General features: G+C 44.5%; 2 protein-coding genes across 7 annotated transcripts in view; one reads left to right on the forward strand and one right to left on the reverse strand.

The window, feature by feature from the left end:
• Positions 1 to 230: 230 nt before the first annotated feature.
• On the reverse strand, positions 231 to 1,717 carry rhoga (ras homolog family member Ga). Its single transcript, XM_027025114.2, has 2 exons — positions 1,612 to 1,717; positions 231 to 1,094 (listed from the first exon to the last, which is right to left on the reverse strand). Exon 2 carries the CDS (start codon positions 1,052 to 1,054, stop codon positions 479 to 481), a length of 576 nt encoding a protein of 191 aa, XP_026880915.2. The 5' UTR covers positions 1,055 to 1,094; positions 1,612 to 1,717; the 3' UTR covers positions 231 to 478.
• A 2,665-nt stretch (positions 1,718 to 4,382) lies between these two features.
• The window catches only part of stim1a (stromal interaction molecule 1a), a 31,702-nt gene continuing 13,164 nt past the window's right edge, over positions 4,383 to 22,920 (forward strand). For 3 of the 6 annotated variants that reach the window (XM_027025109.2, XM_027025112.2, XM_035533934.1), the window contains exons 1-7: positions 4,383 to 4,843; positions 5,993 to 6,133; positions 12,338 to 12,468; positions 17,287 to 17,401; positions 19,054 to 19,165; positions 19,520 to 19,635; positions 21,979 to 22,156. In XM_027025109.2, the coding sequence (XP_026880910.2) occupies positions 6,013 to 6,133; positions 12,338 to 12,468; positions 17,287 to 17,401; positions 19,054 to 19,165; positions 19,520 to 19,635; positions 21,979 to 22,156 (773 nt within the window). In that variant the 5' untranslated portion in view covers positions 4,383 to 4,843; positions 5,993 to 6,012. Of the gene's footprint in view, positions 4,844 to 5,992; positions 6,134 to 6,754; positions 6,846 to 12,337; positions 12,469 to 17,286; positions 17,402 to 19,053; positions 19,166 to 19,519; positions 19,636 to 21,978; positions 22,157 to 22,920 lie in introns of those variants that run through there. The other 3 variants (XM_027025110.2, XM_027025113.2, XM_027025111.2) reach the window with 2 other exon arrangements.

Genomic DNA, 22,920 nt, shown 5'->3' on the forward strand with positions numbered 1-22,920 from the left:
CCTCAGTATCCCAAAATATGGTTCATTAATTAGCAAAGCAAATATATACTGAGTGTTGTTGAATTAACTTTGCTTAAATGTCATGCGTGTTAACTACACTACAGGCCTGTGAAAGCAGAACGCCTCCTTGCAAACACCTCTCTTTCTGTTTTCAAAATGCACTTGCTTCACCATGACCGACTTTGGTAAGGAAACCAGCTTATGCATTTCCTATATAGAGAAGCCACAAGCAATTTCCTTTTTCGTATTTATTCTAAATGTAAAAGGTGTGGTACAGCAGTGAAATGGTAGAAATAAAGCAGTGCGAAAGGAAAGTAGCTTTAGTCACTGCGTCCTGAAAAAAAGATCATTTAGAACTTTGAATTCTCATGCCATCCGGTACAGAAAACAAACAAAACAAACAAACAAAAAAACCCCCCAAAAACCCAAACACTTCTATCTGAGAAATAAATAAAAAAATTCCAATTTCTGATAAACATCATAAAAGTTGACAAAATTTTTTTGGAGCCATGGGTTTGGGGTTCAGGTGGGCCCGCACCGCCTCCACGAATATGTCTGCCACCCCATCCTGGTCAAGAGCTGAGCACTCGAGGTACTTGACAGCTCTGATTTGCCGAGCCATGGCCTCTCCCTGCTGCTGGGTGACAGGAACCAGGTTCTGCTCCTTCAGTTTGTTCAAAATTTCCGGATCTTTTCTATGGTCCTTCTTGGTGCCCACCAAGAGGATGGGCACATTGGGGCAGTGCTGGGACACCTCAGGGTGCCACTTCAGCTTGACGTTCTCATAAGACGTTGGACTGGAGATGGAGAAGCAGATAATGAAGACATTGGTTTGGGGGTAAGATATGGTGCGAAGGCGGTCATATGCCTCCTGGCCTGCAGTGTCCCACAGGTTAAGGTTGATGGGTTTGGAGTCCACTGTGGTCTGGGAACTGTAGTTGTCAAATACTGTAGGGACGTATTCTTTAGGGAAGGCATTTGTGGTATAAGAAATTAGAAGGCAGGTCTTTCCCACAGCGCCATCCCCTACCACCACACACTTGACGCTTTGCATGTTCCAGCTTTGTTCACCCTCTTATGAGCTCTGAACAAGTCTAAAAGACAGACCAATCAAGAACAATTTACAGCCTTTGTTTGTCATCGTATACCAGAGTTCAAGAGGAACAGAATATATTTATACCAGAAATGATGGTTTTTGCACACTGTTAAAAGAAAAGGGCACATTACATGTGATAAATGTATTACAGAAATAATGAAGCGCTGATTGAAAAGATGGAAGGAAGTGTCCAACTGCAGGTTTTATCGAGCAAAAGAAAAGAACACCACACGATAGCCAAGAAGTGACTGACAGCAAGGTAGATGGAAACAAAGTGACACCTATCAACTCTCATCTTATGGTCAATCCAACGAAATGGACAACTATAGAATGTAATGAGAATCACAACTGTGCCATATTTAACTGCGCTATGACAGTATACTTGGCAATCTGTAATGAAATACATTGCGAAAGTAATTTTCCCAACCTTGAACCTAATTTTGGTTTGATCTCAGTTTTGATATCATATGCAAAACCGAACAATACTAAACAGTGCTTCAGAGATAAAAACCTACCCAGAGTGACGATCCAGGAGCTGAGGGCAGCGGCGTCGCACAGTCTCCCGTCTGTGCATGTGTATCACATGCAACATTTAAATCAGTCTCCTCCCCCACACTACCAAACAGCCATGTCAGCTGCATTCACTTACATTTTCTGAACAGAAATGTTGTGCAGGTTTAGAAGGGTGAGGAAGTGGTCTGTCTCAGAACAAGACTCCTAAGAATGCCTCTGTGCCTGTGTGATAAATTACAGTACTGCATAACCAATACAAAGGCTAACAAACCAGATATTTAGGCATCTGGATGTTTTCTGAAAAGTTGTTTGAGGGGTTTTCTGAATATTGCAAGATTTATAGTGTGAGAATAACATAAGTGCCTTGTGTTGGTAAAGGACACTAAGGTTTGGTCTGCTACCATTTAAAACCATTACCTGAAAACTGTCACTTCAAGAGGTCAGTCATCACTCTTCACCAACAGTTCCTTTCTATACCAGTTAATTTGTTATGCTGTATTCACTCTTTCACTATCCACCATTGCGTGCTAACCAGTCAGTATGCACTCCTGCTCATGTAACACATCAAGCTCACACACACACACACACACACACACACACACACACACACAGGAACGGCAACAGAAATGAAGAAGCAATGCTAATGCTGTCTATATTTGTTACGTTAGTATGTCGCGTTATGTTAACAGCCAATAAATGAAACAGACTATTTAGTAACAGACCTAGAGGACTGACAAGCATTATATTATGTGTAGTCATCAAACAGGATTCTTTAAAGCTTTGTTATGCATTATCACTATGCATTTTCCCTTTAGATTGTAGTATAACATGGCATCATCTGTCCCATTGTGTATCACTACATCAAAAGAGACAGAAAAGCAAATAAACGAAATATGGCACATTTTGAGAATGTTTTATGTCATCAGAAATAACCTTAATTCACATTAGGTTGAGAACCTGACTACCTGCTGTATATACATTAAATGAGCCATTTAGCATAATTTGCCACCATATATTTTATTTACATATCTAAAATAGATAATTTGCATTTTATTTGGGGTTTCATAGAAAATCGCAGTAGTGACTTTTATATCTGACAATTGAACTGTGCTCATGAGCACATGACTTGACCCTTAGTCATAGATTCAAACAACTATGTCTAAATACAGAACTGCAAAACAGTTATTCAGACTGCTTCTAAGCCATATGTGTCATATTATACTACTTCCTCTAGTTACACTGGGATAACCTAACTTCCCATAACATATTTTTAGAGTCACCGATGCTAGGTTAAAGGTGATGTAAGTAAATAATAATAATAATAAAACACTTACGCCAAGCTGTCTTTATATCCCGACAGCTACCACTTACATGGATGTTCAGGGAACAGAAAGACACACTGACAATGCTGCTTGTAATAGGCCAATAAAAATTTGAACAGAATCAGATTATGTTATTGTATTAACTAATTAGAAAACTTCCTCATCAGAAGGCAGTCCTACCCTTCTTGTCAGTTAGTTTGCAATTTAACATGGACAAATAGAAAGCTAAGGGAGGGGCTTTGAAAAGACATTTTGGGGTAAAGGCTGAGACTGGAGGGAGGGGTTGGACTCTTTCGCTACACTAATCAAGACCTGAGAACATTGCTTAGGGAAGCTATGATCACCTTTGGATTCTTTAAAAGAAATGAGAAGTTTCACAAAACTAGTATCATAACTATAGCACTAAGAATATGAAAAATGCTTCATGCATGTCATGGCTGTCAAAAAACAAAAAATGACTCATTGCAGGCTGGCTCAGCGTCTTGGAAATCATGGGGGAATTATTCAGAAAGAAATAAAAACAAACAAACAAACAAACAAACAAACAAACAAACAAACAAACAAAAAGCCCCTTTACACAACATTGTGTGAGAGAAAATGACAGAGCAATTTCTCACAATTTGTGATTGTTAATTTTTTCCTCTCCACTATTTCTCAAGAGAGTTCAAGTGTATGTCCACCTGCCTTGTTTATAAACATTGCTTACCACGCACTTTAGCACAGACACACTGGCCACTTCATTAGGTACATGTTTTAGTGGTGCATTTTATAGGTGTACAATTCCAGAGTGTATTAACTCCCACAGAGGACATACACAACCTGTTAGCTGCTATTCATCACTACTCAGATCCTGATCACAAGATCGGTGCTGACCGGCTGTTATTTAGGTAGTAAATTCACCAACATTGCAGTAGTGATACAGACATGGTGGTAACATGGTTTGTTGTGCTGTGCTATGAGTGTGTCGGGCACACTGGTGTTGCTAGAGTTTTCACATGAACAGTGTCACTGCTGGGTTTAGATGGAGCTCCCATGCCAAACCATCCAGGCAGTTAGAACCTGACTATTAATGAAAGGTCAGGGGATGCCCAAACACCCTGCATCAGGTGAGCCTCAATTGTACTACTAAGTGTTCCTTATAATAAAACAGATGCTTATAAAAATATTGAGGGTAAGTGTACATGCTCCAGAAGTAACACCATTAACATTCATTCGTTCATCTTATAAACTACTTAACCCAATACAGGGTCACCCAGGGCGTGAGGAACATCATTAACATGAACCGTCCACATAACATCTTCATACACTGTCAATATCTGCAAGCAGATGTTATGTGGAGGGTTCATGTAATGTTGCACCCAGTATTCCCATTGGGTCGAAACCCTGCTGTAATGTTATCACCTACACACTAGGCGGTGGTGTAGGCAGCACATGGACTACTGCAATTACTACTTCTCTGCAGTCTTTCAAAAGAGGCGAGGTACCGAGGAAGCGGCATACAGCTCGGTGGTGTCGGGGTGGCTTTTTTAAAAACAGGAGTCTACTCACATTTGCGCGGTGCTTCAGACATCCACGCAGCCCCGGCTCGGCTGGTGTACGGTTGAGCCACTGCACCGCCGCCTGAGCTGGGTTAAGCTAACGGGGACACGGCCTCCTCGCTTCGCCTCCGACCTGCAGCTGACGTTGGGTGCGGAGGAAGAGACGGGTAGCTAGCCGTCGGGGGTCGGGAATACCGACACGAGCCAAGAAATAGCACCATCGCGTTTTTCTGTTTGTTTGTTTTTTAAATCGAATAAGCGTTAAAACGGTCAACTATTTCGCTGTCTCGATGGAGTACAGACGGGATTGTCCAGGGAGCTGGAACAGAGCATAACGAGACGAGCCTCAAAAGTGACACTGGAACAGACCCGAGGTAACGCAAGCCCAGCTCAGTAGTTGCTTTACATTTTAATAACGCATTCATGTAAAAGATGTCAATCTTCTGTTACCTTATTTCGAAGTTACGAAAAACCGCCGACTGTCTTGCTAGATGACGGGTTAGTTTGCTAAGCTAGCTAACGCTAGTTAACTAACCTGGGTTAGCTGTCTGGCTTTATAAATGCAGTTATTAGTTAACTAACTCAGGTGAACTGTGGCTTTATAAATACATTTAATAATTAACTAACTCAGGTGAACTGTCTGTCTAGCTTTATAAACGCAGTTATTAGTTAAGTTAACTGACCTGGGTTAACTGTCTACCTTTTATAAACGCAGTTATTAGTTAGGTTAACTGACCTGGGTTAACTGTCTACCTTTATAAACGCAGTTATTAGTAGGATTGAATGACTGAGCAACCCTGGCTAGTTAGCTAACCTAGTTGTCTCGCAACAGGAAGAATATAGCTAGCTAGCCAACTAACGGCCAAATTAACAACTGGTTACCCAGAGCTGTCCATCATATCGTCCAAGATAAGATTAATTTTACAAAATGACTGACTCAAGCTAACTAATGTTATCATAACGGTCACAGTCGAGTGTCTTGACCAAACACTAATGCACACAACGTTAGCTGGCTGAATTATTAACGGGACTGTTTGACACACTGAACGGCCAGCTCTCATTAGATTACTTCACTGGTTGTGGTGAATATCAGAGTTTAAAGGCTTTGAAGTATTCGCAATCGTTTTAACATTAGAGAGAAAGGTAAAAGGGCAGCGTTGCCCAAAATGTACGCAGGTGTGCAATTTAATCGTGTACACACACACCAAATGTTAGACGCAACAAAAAGTTTTGCTTAAGTTTAACTTAATGTTTCAGTTAAAACCATTGAGCCTAACTGTGGTCTGTACTCATCCGTTAAAACCAGCGATTTGCCTAATCCATAGTCAGGAATGCCGTGTTTGGAATGTTTACTTCTCGATTTTCGAGATCCTCCATTTATCTGGGAGGAGGTGCAGGTGTTTTTGTTAAGCCCACCAGCCGTGTCTCTCAGGCATTACGTGTTTTAAACCAACCCATGTGTAGGAGACGCCTTCGTCAAACTGTTGTATTTACACTAATTTCAATTCGACCTCGCTTTCTAGATTCTTTCAGCGGTCTCGCTATGGATTACTGCACTTTGGCAGCTTTGTGGACGGTGTGCTTGTGCTTCTTGGGAGAATGTCAGATGGACAAGGTTGGTCAAGTCAGCATGGAGCACCAACAAGTCGACAATGGTAAGCCAGGTGTGTGCAAAGTCATTTTGAAATGGTATTAAACCTTAATATTGTTTTCCAACATCCACGAGATTCCTGTCGTTTCTCATAACTTGCATTGCAGGGCTAGTCCGACTGGGTTTGGGTAAACCTAAACCTGAGTCTAATGTAGCTGCAGCTCCTATTAGTGTCCTACCCTCTAGGTAATCAGGACGTTGTCTAAAACCCTACACATTAGGTGTCCATATGCCATAGCTGTGGTCTTATTTTAAGTTGCCTGGACTCTAAATGTAGCCATGCTGAGAATAGACAAGGTATGCATTCTCCATTAAGCACTGTCCTCAGTGAGATCATGGCAGTATTTCAGATAAAGGGTAGTGGAGCATCATAGTAGGGCTACATTTCCGTCTGTGCTGCAGTCTGCTCTTACAGTTGCCATTCCTCACAAGGCTGGCTTTAATAAGTACGATTTAAGTAAACAAATCTAACAACTACTTAATTCGGCTACAGTGAGTAAGAAAATATTGTTTTTCTGCTTAGATCAGATTGCATCCTTTCTTGTTTGAAATGTGAGTTTATTGGCTTGACAACCTGAGGTTGTTTAATTTCGACTGACAAACCACACACTGTTTTTAAACTGTTCTTTTTTAGCTGCAGGCTTTTCCTGGTGGGCTGTTCATGGCTACGACTTCTGTAATGAGCTTCGTGTCTTTTTGATTGGCATTGGCTTTCTCACTAAACTGTAAGCTCCCCTTCGTTACTTTGTTGGGTCCAACCACCATGTTCTACTTGCAGTGTGGCCAGAAGTGCTAGTGAAATGTGTGTTTTTTTGTTTTTGTTTTTTTTCATAATGTGAATTTTGTTTATACGCGTCTTAAGTGATTACACCTGACAAATGTTATGTTGATGGCATCTGGTATTAATCATGTACAGAATAAAACTCCTCTGAATATAACCAAAATGTGACAATCCCTTATGAAACAAATCACATCTTTTGATGGCCTCTCCTTTGCTCCTACCTGTATTTGATTGTCATAAAAGAACCTCCAAAGCTAAGTTGGTCCTAAAGACTTGAGAGCCTTTGGCAGCCTTGTCTTGAGTCAAGAGTGCTACCAGACATTCATGGAGCTGGAACAGGCCCAAACATTCACTAACATTACAGCATCTAACTAGAAGTTTGCTGTGTCCAGCCCTCCTCATTTGACCACACACTAAAATGATATAAATTAGCTTAGCCTGCCGTGTTAAACTGTGAATGCATTGGAATAGCCTTCTCAAGGAAGGAGAGTTGCCTGGTGCACACCTGTTTAAAGGAGTGATGCTCTGTGATCTCTTCAGTTTGAACTGTTTGCCCTGTGCCTGTATCACTGTGGCATGGTTCACGAGTGACACGTGTGCAGTGGAAGCCCTGAGAGCAAAGTGTGTGGGCATGCGACTAAGTCTTTTCTGCCACCTGAAGTTTTGGACACTTTATTAAGGGTTATTAGTGGTGTGTGCATTAACCACGGGGAATGATTTGGGCTGATGGATGACTGACTGTGTGAAAATGAACATCAGCCTGATTTAAATAAAGCAGCAGAAGTAGATGCAACAGTGGATACAATGCTTGTGCGTACAGGTTAACAGTCGTGAAGACGCACCCAGTTCTGTGCAGCGTGGTGGTGAGGGGCTGGCACAGTGAGGTAACTCTGCTTATAATGGAGGGTCAAGTTATGTGCAATGTCAGCCAAAATGTTGTGGCCCCCTTCGTGAGCCTGGTGAATGGCCTTTGGCCAGCGAAAGAGTATGGCTTGGATTACACCGAAGGCGGTGCCATTGATGATAAATTGTTCCCATACTTTTTGTTGGCGAGAAGTTATAATTGCTGGAAGGAGGAGTTTTTACAGAGATAATACGATACACAGACACTTTATTTATTTATCCCCCCCCCCCATTCAGTGGTGCAGTGCACCTAAGGAAAGCAGAAAGAAAGCATCAGAAAATCCACATCATTAGTTGCTTTTTATCAAAAAGGGAGCAATAGAAACATGACAGTATGTATAATTTGTTTCACATTAGTTTCCTAGTGGCGTGTGCGTTATTAAATGCACATATTTGCAGTCACTGATAACATTAGTTAGTCTACATATTACTGTACAGTATAATGTATTTCTGCAAAACTCCTTTGCAAGCAGTGTTTTACAGTTATAGGTTACGTTCCAAATGTGCAGTTCATAGTGATTTTGAACAACATTGTTTCTATGCATGTTTTTGTTAATGCTGCAAAAGAAAATTTCCCCTCTTTGAAATGTGCAGAGTTGCAGTTGTGGGAGATGCCACACAAATCGGCCAGACAGGCTCTTATTCGTCCAGAGTCCATAAACACAGCTGATGTGTGTGGACTGAGCTGGACATGGCCTTTTTGGTCAAAGCGTTTACAAAGCACACTAGTGTGTATGTGGAGTGCAGTGAGCAGGGGGACTGAATCGGCTGCAATCGTGACTCCTGAGGACGGTGATTCACTAACGAAACAACAATTAACATCATCGTCATCATCATCATCATCATTTGGGCAGTATGGTGGCTTGGTGGTTAGCACGTTTGCCTCTCAGAATTAGGCTCTTGGTTTAAAGTCCCTATCTAGGTGGAGTCTTTTATGTTCTCCTTGTGCCTGCATGGAATGAGAAAAAAAGTGTGTGTGTGTCTGTGTGTGTGTGTGTCTGTGTGTGTGTGTGTCTGTGTGTGTGTGTGTCTGTGTGTGTGTGTGTCTGTGTGTGTGTCTGTGTGTGTGTGTGTCTGTGTGTGTGTGTGTGTGTGTGTGTGTGTGTGTGTGTGTGTGTGTGTCTGTGTGTGTGTGTGTGTGTGTGTCTGTGTGTGTGTGTGTCTGTGTGTGTGTGTGTCTGTGTGTGTGTGTGTGTGTGTGTCTGTGTGTGTCTGTGTGTGTGTGTGTGTGTCTGTGTGTCTGTGTGTGTGTGTGTCTGTGTGTGTGTGTGTGTGTGTGTCTGTGTGTGTGTGTCTGTGTGTGTGTGTCTGTGTGTGTGTGTCTGTGTGTGTGTGTGTGTCTGTGTGTGTGTGTGTCTGTGTGTGTGTGTGTCTGTGTGTGTCTGTGTCTGTGTGTGTCTACACTAATGGTTGGTGCCCTGTCCTGGTCTTAACTTCCTCCCCTTCTACTGTACTCATTTCAGTGCCCTGGGGAGCTGTGGTTTCTCAAAGTACAGTATGTGCAAATCAGATGCTGCTTGCCACCGGTGTGTGTGTTTTTGTAAAAGCTGATTTCTATCTGTAAAGCATCCTCGGGCTTGAGAAAGCAGCTATACAAATGGGACTACTACTGCTAAAAGTAATATTACTTTCAGTGTTGACGGGTTCAATAAAAGCAAGTGATGTAAGGTATCCTGAGGGGCAGAGGAGTCCCAGGCACCCTCTCCCCACCTGCCTTTGTCTTCCTCTTGATTGCTAGGCCTGTACTGACGGGTAGTTCATTCTCATTTGTGCAAATTTGGGTCAAGTCTCGCAAAGCTGGAAATGCAGCTCGGCACAGAGTGGATATCAGACCGTCATGGTAAACCTGTTCCACCACAAGTGTATTATTTGCGTGTTCAGAAATCACTCATATTGTATGACATGGCCTGTTGGTGATGAGGAAATATATTGTTTCCTTTTTTTTTGTTTTTCTTTTCAAAATTTTTTATTTTTTTTTCCTTTGAGGTAAAGATGTGGCCTGAAAAAAGCTAAACATTTTAATTAGTTTGAGAATATTTGTATATTTGTAATAAGTATTTGCTTCCTGTGTTTGGTGAACTGTGTATTTAAATTTCCTTATTTTTATAAATCTGTCTTGTGTAGACGCTTAGTACGCCACAGGTAAAGCATCTGAATAGATGAAGTATTGTATATGGAGCTGCCTGTAGCCTGGGTATAACTTTGGACAACCAGTTGTCATTCTCAACTCATGTTTCAAATCTAACCCGGTCTTGCAGATTTCTCCTTTGTAATATACGAAGAATTCATCCCTTTCTCTCGCAGGAAGCCTCTTGGGTACTTGTGCAGTCACTTGTGATCTCAAAGCTAGACTACTGTAACTCGCTACTTGCTGATCTTCTAAGAGCCATCAGACCTCTACAACTAGTCCAGAATGCAGCAGCTCGACTGGTCTTCGATCTTCCGAAGTTCACATGTTACTCCACTGCTGCTCTCCCTTCATTGGCTTCCAGTAGCTGCCTGCATCAAGTTTGAAACCTTGATGCTTACCTACACACCCAAAAATGGACCAGCCCCTCCATACACGATGTGAAAGGTCAAAACCCGATCCGTACCTCGAGTACTTCAAACCTCAAGTACGGCTCGGCTTGGAACACTATGCTTTAGGTCTCATGGAAGACAAGCATCGAGACTATTTTCTGTTCTGGCTCCAAGATGGTGGAATGAACTCCAACTTGCTGTCCGGACAGCAGAGTCCCTTGTAGTTTTCAAATGCATACTGAACTGAACTGAACTGAACTGAAGTAGCAGGGCCCTGACTGCTAAACCACACCATCACAAGCTAGGTGCAAGCCTTGGCCGCTAGCGTTGTGGAACTGCCTAGCTATCACTCACGTTAGACCACGCCTCCTACCCCCTTGTCCTGTCCTTTATACTGCGATCTGGGAGGCTGTGCTGAACTGTGTGGGTGGAGGACAGGAAGGGGGCAGAGACGTCTTAAACAAATAATGAAGAACAAATAGTTTGTGGCATGTCACAGCTTGCTTTTCTGATGAGGGAGAAAGTACATCTTCACTTTAGTGAGATATGAAATGTACAGCATATGGATTAGTGTGAAGAAGGTTGAGAGGCAGAGATGGCCACGTAGTGTTTGGTTCCAATCCTAGCTTAACAAATTTGGATTCTTGCCTAATTTGGGCATGTATAGGTTGTTCCTTTTTATGACTTAATTTTTTCAGTGGTTAGATGTTATTTAATACTATACTGAACGGGTAATAGGTTTAATCTATAGGAATTCTCCTTCATTTGTGACTCATTCTTACTACTTCAAAATGCCGTTTTTGGTGACGTATCGCTGCTGTTCATAACCTCTAGTGGATGATATGTTTTGGGGGTCAGTTACCAGCCGTACCCCTTTTTTGACCTGATCTTTGAGACCCCATGCATAACTGCAGGACGCGTGAGGGGCCCCTGAGGCCAGGGGTCACGGTCCTGCACACAGAGTTGCTGCATACCCTCGGTGGAGAGCTGCTTCTATTTATGCTCTCCCCCCAGTTTGTGTGCTGCCTGTTTGGTAACAGTGGCAAGTGTAGAGGCATAGCCACAGAGTCACTGTAGATGGAGATCTACTCGTAACTGGTCAGACTTGTGTTCTTGCACCCCATCGGGTTGGGTTCATTTTTATTGGGATTATGGGGTGTTCTCCGTATGTCTTGGATTGCTGGTTGGTTTTAAAGAAAACCTTGAGTTTGAGCATGTCAAAATGAAAATGTGGTCATTATTATTGTTAGTATGTTCGAGGACTTGACTTTCTTGAAATGGGCAGGCAATGTGAATTGGTAAGACTACTATTTAGCTTCAGCATTTATTTAATTTGTGCTATGAATACACAGGGACACATTTGTTGACGTTGTTACGCATGGTTTGGTTCCCTTGAGGTTTTATTTATTTTTGCAACCTGGCATGTGTTGTCAACACAGGTTGTTTTGGATGCTCAAATCTGCTTGCATCACACCACTCTTTGAAACATTACTCCAAACATCAGACTGGCATTGTGTAGTGGTGGCAAAACAGCTGTACAGAATTTGCAGCCTAAAAATAGTAGCTGACTAGTTTAAGTTAATGCCACAGTCAAGCCTATGTTTAGTAACCTTCACCGCTTGTTCTGTGGGACTGAGAACCAAACTGCTGCCGTAGCACTGCAAGGAGTGTTGTTGCACAAACCACACAATTTTTAAGCAACATCAGGACCTCTCGCTCCACGTGTAAACATCCTTCCTTGGCACCAAATCTTCCCCTTCAGGTTGTCGTTCGGAGGCAAAGCTGCAGTCGTTTGGCCAGCAGGGTGTAACGTGTCAGCCTCTGCCCATAATGCTTAATTAGGCGGTGCTGTTTTATTCCCTGTCCTTCCTGATGGTTCACAATTGTCCTTGTACACGCAATAAAAGATGATGGCCGTTTTCTTGAATCGGAGGAGCAGTGAATGTCGAGTGTAACTGAGTAATTGAGAAGGGCCGCTGTAGGTTTCACGGCCACTGTGCTTCCCTCCTCCAGAGATGTGCCGGCTTGATGAGCCCCTGTGCCAGGACGAGAACGCCATCCTCAGCTTTGAGGCCATCCGCAGCATACACAAGCAGATGGACGACGACGCCAACGGCAACGTGGACGTGGTGGAGACGGACGGGGTCAGTGTGTCACCTACGAGAGTCTGCTAAAATGCAGCACTGTCACCTTAAACCTAAAGCAATTTTGGGCTCAGTGTTGATGATTTTTGGGAGCAATGGCCTTAAGCTTTAAAACTCCAAAGACTGAAATTTATGATCATCCTGCCACTGGTAAGGTTCATTTATACTTTTAAAACCATCACCTGTCAGCTTTGACCACAGTAACCCTCTGTTACTTAGATGTGTCTGTTGAGATTGATCGCCCATGATGAGGTTTGGGCCACTCGTGATTTCTTTAACTGTCTTGTCTCGTCTCTGGGCTGCCAGCCACCTGCTAAGGCTCGAAACCCCCCCCCCCCACTTTTCTGTTAGTCTTTGGCTGGAATTTGTGGTCTTTTTTTTGTTCCATTTTTATGCTATCAAGAACCTCACTGTAACTGGTGTCGTTCTCTTTATAATGTTTCTCAACTTTCCTGTCCACTTCCTCTTTTGGCCTGTGAGATGCAGGGAGCATTTCTGTAGAAAGGCTGTGCTCAGCTCTGATAATGCCATAAAGTGTGGCTCCCCTGCTAGCCGTCGAGAAGCCCGGGGAGAGCCTTTGAGAGCTAGTGTGCAAGTCCCACCCCCAGCCTCGGTGCAGCCCTGAGCCCCTCCCACGCCAGGCTGGCTGATCCCTCGGCAGGTCGTTGTTAACCGCTACTACTTTTAATGCCATGAAAAGGCAGCAGCAAACCAGCACTGCTGAACACCCGCTGTGGTCAAGAGCCCTGCGGGAAACACGCTCCTGATCAGCAGGGCAGGGTGGCGTCCCTCTGTGTCGCTCAGTTCTCATGGGGTCTGGACATGGGGTCTATGCAGTAGTATGGATTTGAACAAGCCATTGTTTTATTGCCAGGACAATTACATGGATATGTGCAAAGTTATTTTCAAAGTTTTCAGAGTATGGATTAGGTATTAATACAATAGGATTGAATCACTGATGTGTCAGCTAGTTGTGTGCCTACCATCATTTGTTAACTAGCAGAGTTAGTTGGGAACAGAAATTCCAGACGCATTGTTGTGCAGGATAATTTTAATACAGGTATGTGTAACTCAGATCTGTGACTTGAGTAGTTTCTTTTGGTATTGTTTTGATATTTAATTGTTAAATTCAATGGTGGTATGCCAACCACTGACCTTTCAGCCAGTCATGCAGGCCAACTTCTGAGTTCACTGATTTTAACATTCAGTTCATTGCAGCCTTGTGTGAAATGGGTGGAGAAGGTCAGGAAAACGCAGATAAGGCCCCAACCCCGACTAAAGACCTATGTAGTGAATAGTCACAGAGCCTGTCTGTTTATGTAAAACTTAAACTCCTATGCCCGTGTGAAATAAGCGGGTTTCCTCTCAGTGCCCTGGCCCATCTGAACAGAGCACCCGTCCAAAGCGAGTGCCCATCCTGGCTCCTTGTCATATGGGCAGTATGTTGTGGGGGCGTGCAGCTCTGCTGCAGCCAGCATCGCAGCTAATGTGTGCATAGGAAAATGGTAGCGTCTCCTGGGGCCTGCCCTTGGCTTCTGCCAGCAAGCTCAAAGTTCTAGAAGAATCCAGACGGCTTGTCGGATCCCGAGAGCCAAGACCAGCTTCCCTGCAGGTGACGGGAACTCGGCCATGATCAGCGCGGTTCGCGTCAAGCAGCTGATCCTCCTTCCTGCGTTTGCGTCCACAGTGCACCCGCTGATCCGTGTCAAAGCTCGGAGAACATGAGGGGGTGCTGTGGGAAATGCAAGGTCTTGCTGTCATGGTTCATACAATGCAACAGATGACTCATTCAGAATTATTATTATTTATTTTTTTTATTCAAATATGCTTGGTGTTAACAGATTATGTGTGTATATGAACACAAAAATATTGTTGAACTTTTTGGCTGCTTGAAAGTGCTAGAGTGACATTAGGATACATTTACTCTCTTGCTGTCCTGTTTTCCTGATAAAACAGGTTTTATTTGTTTTCTCTCAGTAAGTGCATGAGCATGCTACTCAGGCTGTTAAGCTCTTAATGAAATGCAGAGTTTTTATTCCCCCCTTTTATTCTTTTCACATGCCTTTTGTTTGATATTTGCAGTTTCGTGGAAGTTAACACTTTTGGCCCTCTTTTGAGAGATTGTGAGGTTGTGGAGCTGTACAGGTGCGTCAGCCCTCACTGTTCACGTGTGCTGCTCAGTAGTTTGCTCTTTAACTACTTGCTTGCTGAACTCTCCAGGCAGCACTCTGCCCCTCTACTGTGCACACTAATCATTTTCCATCCTCTGCATTATAGGGGCATTCACTGCCAGTGGCATAATTTCTCTTCGGACCGCATTTGACAAAAAGGCATTGTTTTAGAGACATATTGCTCTTCTAAATTTCAGTTTGCAAGATCTACTTTCAAGCCATATTTTGCTCATTCTAGACTCCTGTGTAGATACTGAAATGTGTTTTTCGTCACTTTTTTGTTTTTCTCCCCAAAACCAAGTTCGAACGAGACGAAACAAACCGAAATCATTCAAATTCATTCAGTTGTAACCTACACTGAGCACGTGTGCAAAGACAGGAGCTGTAGAATTGTTCGCGGTTCAGAAACTGGTTCACTTGGAAGCAGCATATTTTCCACGGACAGTGTAAAGATTTGTAAATTTATGGCACATTTTAAGCACTACTTTTATCCATCGTGCATCCGAGTACAGAAGCTGAGAATGCTAGCATGTTCAACCAGGAGGAGGGGGAGCCCCAGCTACCCTTATACAGTCACTGGCTTCCCCCTCGGAGAATGGACTCTCATATGAATAATGTCTGTGATATTTTACATTGGGTACTGTTCATTTTAATCAGCAATGTATATATTTGCAGTAGTTCATATGAAATGACAAATGCAGGCAGGCAGCTGCCGTCACGATCACACTTTGACCAGGGGCGCCCTCGTTGTATCGCGCGTCAACCAGGGGCGGAGTAAAGGGGATTGTTGGGGGGCGGGGGGGGGGGGGGGGTCCATAGAGTTCCTAAAATGAAGTCATGGCTTTTGGTTTTGGCGTGCCACCCCAAGACTTTCAGTGGCCCCATATGGTCACCCCTAAAATTTCTGGAGGTGCCACTGTGTTTGGTGCCATTAACAATTCACAGATCAAGAGAAAATGTATTTAACATTAACACTAGCAAGATAATTTACAGAGATGAGCTGCTCCAGTATAACTGATGTCATCCCCCTCCCCCCAATGCCAGGCAAGGTCAGATTTGCAAATGTTGCAGTTCCCAACCTTTTTTTTTTTTTTTTTTTGGCCGTTAAAACTGAAATGTTCCCACACGTAGGCGGTTTGTGGCCCTGAAAGTGTTGCCATTGTACCACTGTTCACTCCAGAAAGCAGTAAAGCCTCCATGTCAGAGCGTGCCGCAGAAAAACGCATACGATGACGTCACCAACTAATCGACAATTGTTAGTTGGCAGTTAATTCAGTTGTTGCTTTTAGTTGACATTTCATTTTGTTGCACCCCTTTTCAGGGTACAAACTTGTTAACATGGGGAGAATTGTTCTCTCTGAGTGTCATTGGCTTTTTTTAATTGAATACCATTCATACACAGGGGAGCATGTGACACTATAGCACTAGCACACGCAGATTTAACAAGTAAGCACTGTTACGTTGTCATGGTTGGCATTTAGATGGTTATGGCTGCTGACGTTCGTGTCGCAATAAGATTTATGAGGTTTAACCTGACATAACACGTTTGGATTTCTGTAAAAAGAAGTGTGAAGCATTCAGAAGAACTCCCAGGCTGAAAAGAGCTGATTGACTGAAGCAAGCAAGGACCCATGGGGAGACACACCCTGGTCATAGGTCACTTCCTGGTTTAGAGTACAGCACTAGGCCTGGAGTTTCTCAGTGCATGCCGCGAACAGTAGTGCAGGGCCGTTTGCACTGCGCTGAAACTGGGTCATTCCTACTGCGGGCGAGGATGTGCCATAGGGCAAATGGACAAAGCAGCGCAAATGTGTACGCCAACGTCAGACACAGAGACTTCATGTGCCGCTAGCGAGAGCTCATGTCAATAGAGAATTCAAACAATGCGAACAGTTAGACTGATGACGCAGACGCGCCTTGATCATTCATTGACCAGAGAAAAATTCTAGTAGGAAGTAGAAGAAAGGGGTTGCACTAAAGATTGTACACAAATTCCATGACAGAGGTATGAAATGAGTTTCCTTGGTGGTATTGCAAATAGATTGGTTAGCTGTGGTAACCCCCCTGCCGCCCTCGTGGATTATGTAAAGTATGTACACGCCACCACCTTCTCTGTCTGTCGGCCTATCTCATCAAGAGTTCCTCGTCGCCTTCTAACCAGCTGATGATTGTCTGTGCGTGCGCCATTTGAGGTCATTTGCTGTTCGGGAGAGACTCCTTCGACAGGAAGGGTGGTGCGAGAGTTGGAACTGTTTCCGGGTCTGCAGTTGGTACGAACCAAGCCATGGAGAGCAGTCAGAACTTTTTCGCTTGGGTCAGCACGTGACCCTAAAGACCATGTGGCACTTGTTAGTTTTGCACTTTGTTTCACCTGTAGGGAGGACAGGGGCTCTAAAGCGTTCACTGTTTTTATGCCCCAATGGCTGAGAGTTGGTATAAGGCAGACTTGGATAATTTTATCTAGAAATCAGCGCAATCCTTACTATTCCTTTACTAAATAAATTCTGTACGAAACATCAGTCCTTAATACTCTCTTGGTAGCCTTCAGATGGCTTGGATGCATCTCAAATCCTAAACTGTGTACAGTTTTCAGACTGAGAGACTTGACAGTTATGGCTGTGATAAAATTCTGACTTTCATCCCACAGTTTTTGAGGGAGGACCTAAACTACCATGACCCCAAAGCCAAGCACAACAGTTTCCATGGTGATGACCAGTTCATCAGCGTGGAGGACTTGTGGCATTCATGGAAAAGCTCTAAAGGTAGGCTTCCCTTTAAATGCATTTATTTAATTCTCTCTGCTAGTTCCCAAATGTGCTTCCTTGGATTATTTGTAAAAATATTCCATATTAGATCCCGTCTCAGCATGTAACACTGTCCAACATTTAAGACGTGGCACAACCCAGTTTTGTGAGACAAGTGAACGTCCTGCCCCTTACGTCATGTGTGGTATAACCCGTCAGAATTCTGAAGAGTTGTTGGTCCGCTGAGAGCCTTAAACACCGGGGGAACTTTCAAAATGAGACCTCGTAGTGTGAATGTTAATTAGCGCTGTTAAAAAGCCCAACTGTCATTTTTCAAGACTGCAGAAGCAAGGTGAACCCAGTGAAATTGTGATATGCTTGTTTACGTAAAGAGGGGGAGATGCAGAAAAAAAAAATCTTTAAAGCATTTTGCAGTGTGAGGAAAAGCCAGAGTGCTTCAGTGTTTGAGGTGATGAGTGCTGACCTTTAGGGATGGAACTGACTCAGGAGTTGCTGCCCGTTGAGCTGGAACACACTGATTAGGCTGACTTGGGCTTCTTTCAATACATTCATTTGACATTTTTTGGGCCTACTTTTAAGGTGAAGAATGGATTTGAATATTTTGCTTCCTGCCTGTGTGCGTGTGTGCTGCAGCTGTTTGATCTTGCTGCTGCTGTTGCTCTGCCCCTTGTGGACTTTGACTCATTCTTGGTTTGCTCTCTTATATAAATATATAACTGTTTGTTTTTAAACATAACGTTACTCAGTAATGCTGTGTATGTGGCGAGCTCCTGTGCTTTGCTGCTCTGGGACGTGGTGTTTATCAGGTGCTAGGCCGGAGATAAGGAGAGCGTAGCGGAGGAGCCGAGAAGAGTCTGGAGTGGTGGCATTATCCAACCCGCAGCTGCCCATTTACCTTCTGATAAGCCCGGCTGCAGACCCCCCCAGGGCTCCGGCTGCAAGGCTGGCCTGCAATGTGCGCTCTCTCTCTCTCTCGGGCGCGCGCTCTCTCTCTCTCCTTGTGTGCCAACCCCCCCCCCCCCCCTTCTCCTCACTACTCTGCATTGCAGTTCCATTTCAAAGGTTGGGTGAGCTGTGTAGGCAGAGCAGAGGAGACCGTGCTACCCCTGTCTCCCAGCAGATTAAGCACCCCAGCCTTTTAAAGCCGAACGTCTGCCCACCCGCTCTCAGCTCAGAACGATGACTGGGCTTCATCAAGCGTTTCTCGCTTGTCGGTTCTTTTGCGTCGCCGTTTTCAGCTGAAAGCATCCACTTTTTTGATGTGACCTGATCCACTGAACAGTTTGACCCCATGCATTACTCAGTTGGATTTCAGTCCATTCATTAATGGAGCAAGAAAACACATTATCATGTCTAGAAGCGCAGATATACAGAGCTATTCCCAGTGGGCTTTGTTGATACAGTTCTTGCTTTGAGTGTCACGATAATTACTACTGTTAATGCTACATCCATTAGAATACTCTGACTGCATGGATTTGTTTACTTTTCCCTTTGTTTTTGCTTGGTTAATCCCACTCAGTTACCAAACAGCAATTTTCCGACAGTAAATGTGGCATTATTCTTTTTATTTATTTATTATTTTTTGCATTTTGGTGTTAGCCGATTATGTAGCCCTACCTGAAACAGTCTGGTGTGTGTTTGCTCTGCAGTGTATAACTGGACAGTAGACGAGGTGGTGGAGTGGCTGGAGTCCTACGTGGAACTACCGCAGTATGTGGAGGCTTTCCGGAAGATGAACTTGAATGGGACGGCCATGCCCCGGTAAAGCCACACCCTGTTAATGCCTGCTGCTCATGTAGCAGCCCACCCACCAGAATTCACCGTTTTTTAAAGTGGTGCATGCAGAGCAGGTCCATTTAAGATCTGTTTTTCATGCTTCAGGTTTTACTGTGGCTTTTCACAAATATAACGTGCTTTTCCATTTGAGGTGGGTTTTGTTTTGTCTGTGTCTGTGTCTGTGTCTGTGCTGTGCTTTATAAAGAACACGGTCTGTTTCTTCCACACGTCAGATGGGTGGTTTTAACGGTGTACGTTGTCTCAGATGTTTCCTCGGTGCTGCAGTCCTCATCTTATCTGTCTGCATCTCTCCATACCCGCCCTTCACCCTCCCCCCAGCCTGGCTGTGAAGAACAGCACGCTAACGGTGACCGTGCTGAAGATTCTGGACCGCAGTCATGCGCAGAAGCTGCAGCTGAAGGCGCTGGACACTGTTCTGTTTGGAGCTCCCATGAGTGAGTGAGCCGTTACCCCTCCCTAGCAGCAGGCAGGCCCGGGCCACGCGAGCAGTTAGTCTTTCGCCTAACTTGAGAAACCTGTTACGATTACATCTCCACATCTGGGGCGTCAACAGGGAGCTGTGCAAAAATGTCACCTCCGCCGGCAGCTCGTCTGCGTCTGCCTGTGAGCACGACGCTCTGTTTTCTGGCCACCCCTGTGTGACTTCATTGACTCGCCAGCCATGCAAAGTAGTCTGACAGCTCATTTGTTTATCCACTGCCTGTGCGAGCGGCTCATGGTGCGCGGCTATCGACATTATGGCCGTGTTTAGGTAATATACGTAGGATCATGTTTTAGACAGGGGTGTACGTTCCCAGTGGAAAGCAATGCACCCGGGGGTCCCAGAGACTCCATTTTGGACATACATGGCTATGCTGTGCAGAGGTCCCTGTGAGATTCACAGTGCCACGTAGGCACTGGAGCACCTGGTGGCCCCAATGCCTTTCCAGGGAGCGCGGAGGGAGTGGCAGACGGGGTGGAGGGGGTTGTTATGTGTGTTGGGGGAGGATTGCTCTGCATTCTGAGCACGAGTTGCTGGTTGGCACCGTGCTCCCTTCTGAAGTTGTTCCTCTTGTTCTGCCATCCCTGAATTGTAGAATGTTTCCATGTGCTAGATGCCATACTCACCCAATCAGAATCTATACCTGCCAAACTAGACTCCATGCCTAGCCAATCAGCCCAGTCAGTGCACCATACCTACCCAGTCAATCCTACCCAACTTTTTAAAAACAAAGATCAATACTGATGCATCCCACCAATTGCCATTTGCTTATCTTTATTTATTTATTTATTTATTTATTTGTTTGTTTGTTTGTTTTTGTTCCCCACACCAGTGGTTCTCGTCCCTGTGGTTCTCCCTTTTGTGTCCAGCCACTTCCCAAAGATGCTTCCCAAAGACTCCGTCTCTCTGGATGCCCCGTAATCGCACTGCAGCGCTCTGCTTCTCTGCTTGAGGGCACAGACCGCATAGCTGCAGAGTAATAGAGCCTTTGAGTAATCCACTGTGTAAACACATTACATCGCTGCCTCTACTGACACTGCCAGAATGCTTGTAACTTTATCGAACATGATGGATATTTAACACACTGAAGAAGACTGCATCGCTGACCGTAACCAAGCGGTTTAGAGTTTAGCCGTGCATGGCCTTGGTAGGTGTTTTTTTGTTTTTTGTGTTTTTTTTTTTGTGTTTTTTTTTTTTTTTTTTCCCCGCTCAGCTGCAGTTCCTCAGTCTCTCTATCGCACTTTATACTTTTCCTCAGTGCCCTATTGCACGTAGAATTGACGTCGTGTATGAAAGTTGCTATATAAATAAACTTGCCTCGCCTATATTTCAGCTTGTAGTGACAACGTGACACACTGACAAGATTATGATGAACGCCTTTAAAAGTACTTGCAAAACATAGAGGGCTGTATGTACTTCTTTTTTTTTTTTAACATCCTGTCTGCAGCCAAGACACCCATTCTGCATGCGTTCAAACACACGTTTGCGAATGCCGTTCAGTAAGCACCAATGCCAGAAACGTTTCCTTTTGTCGCTGAGAAGTCGGGAAGCTAAAGGCACCAGCTCCGTGTCTCGGATGAGAAAACGAGAAGAGAAGGAGGCAGCGCGGCAGATATCAAACCGTGCTTTGCGCAGGGGCCGGCTGTGGCGGCCCCGGTGTGTTTGACGGCCCCTTCTGTGACCCGACCCCTGCCTTCATTGCCTGTGCAGATGCACCTGTGGACCCCCATGGTTCATGCATGTCGCCCACTTGACCAATTTCAACAGGCCCTCGTGCTGTGCCGACGCTGGGCCCTGCACGATCATCTGGTAGTGACAGGAGTCGCGTCTAGGGTTCCATGCGTGAATGGCAGCTGAAGAAGGGCGCTGACTGTGAATGGATTTTGTAATGAGCGCTGACGGCCATATGTTGCGGGCAGCACAAAAGATGTTCAGACAGGAATCTGCACGTGTCCACAGGCAGCCTCGGAGGCGTCGTGGCCAGCCGCCGCATTGGAGCGTCAGGTTATCTAATCTCCCGTTCGCTGTGCGCCTCAGGCTCAGTGGGCACACACACGTGGATGGTGTGAATCTGGCATGATGCAACTCGATACAGGATGAGGCGTGTTGGACATTTAGATTACAAACAAATAACAAACCCTAAACAAGCAGCTTGTTTGTTTTTGCTTTGGTGGCTTCGGATTTTGTTGTTGTTTTTGCTGTGGTCTAGTAGCTTTTCCAGATTTTTGCACTGCCGATGAATGAATGACCTCTCTCCTTTTAATTAATAATTTTTTTTCCTGTCCCCCCCCTGCAGTGAACAGTCACAACCATTTAAAGGACTTCATGCTGGTGGTGTCCATCGTGATTGGCATGGGTGGCTGCTGGTTCGCGTACATCCAGAACCGCTACTCCAAAGACCACATGAAGAAGATGATGAAGGACCTGGAGGGCCTGCAGAGGGCTGAGCAGAGCCTGCATGACTTGCAGCAGAAGTGAGATCTCCCTCTCCTTCTCCTAATTTTAGGCCCCAGCCTGTAAACCACGAACCGTCATTCAATAGCAAGAGTAATCGAGGGTGTCCTTTTACCCGATAACCGTCTAAATTGGCATTTTAGTGAAGAAATCTTTGCTGGGTTGGATTATATGATGGCATGTTGGACTCACAGATGCAGTCATCATGTGGTTTAAGGTACCTGGAAACAACTAGCACTATGGAATTACTGCAGGAGTTGCAGCACAGACTTTGTTGAGGGCTGTTAACGTTTCTTCACAGGACGATGTGCTGTCACAGACAGAACTGAGCTCTGTGTTGTCACGTTCTCTGGTAATTGCCTCCCTATGGCAATGATTTGGGGACAAAGCCTAATTTATTCCACTCATGCACTTATTTTGTGATGAGTGTGCATCGCCACACTGTCGCGCTGCCTCAATCAGTCGAGCTGTTGCCTCAGAAATTCTCTGTAACTCCTAAATAATGGATTTGCTTCCATGATCAGAAAGGATGACGGTGAAACCATCTTTAGGAAACCATCAGATAACTTGACATGGTTCACATAGCAATGTGCTCTGTGTTTAGCATGAGGACAAGTGAAAGTGTTAATGTTGGGGCTTTGTTTCCTCTGCATTTGACCACGAAGTACCCTCTCTGAGATCCCTTCCAAACATGGTGGCCTTTAGCACTGCACAGACACCAAGGCCAAGACAAGCATGGAAAGGCTTTGTGTGTGTGTGTGTGTGTGTGTGTGTGTGTGTGTGT

The sequence above is a fragment of the Electrophorus electricus genome, chromosome 15 (genome assembly GCF_013358815.1).
Source record: "Electrophorus electricus isolate fEleEle1 chromosome 15, fEleEle1.pri, whole genome shotgun sequence".
Lineage (NCBI taxonomy): Eukaryota > Metazoa > Chordata > Actinopteri > Gymnotiformes > Gymnotidae > Electrophorus > Electrophorus electricus.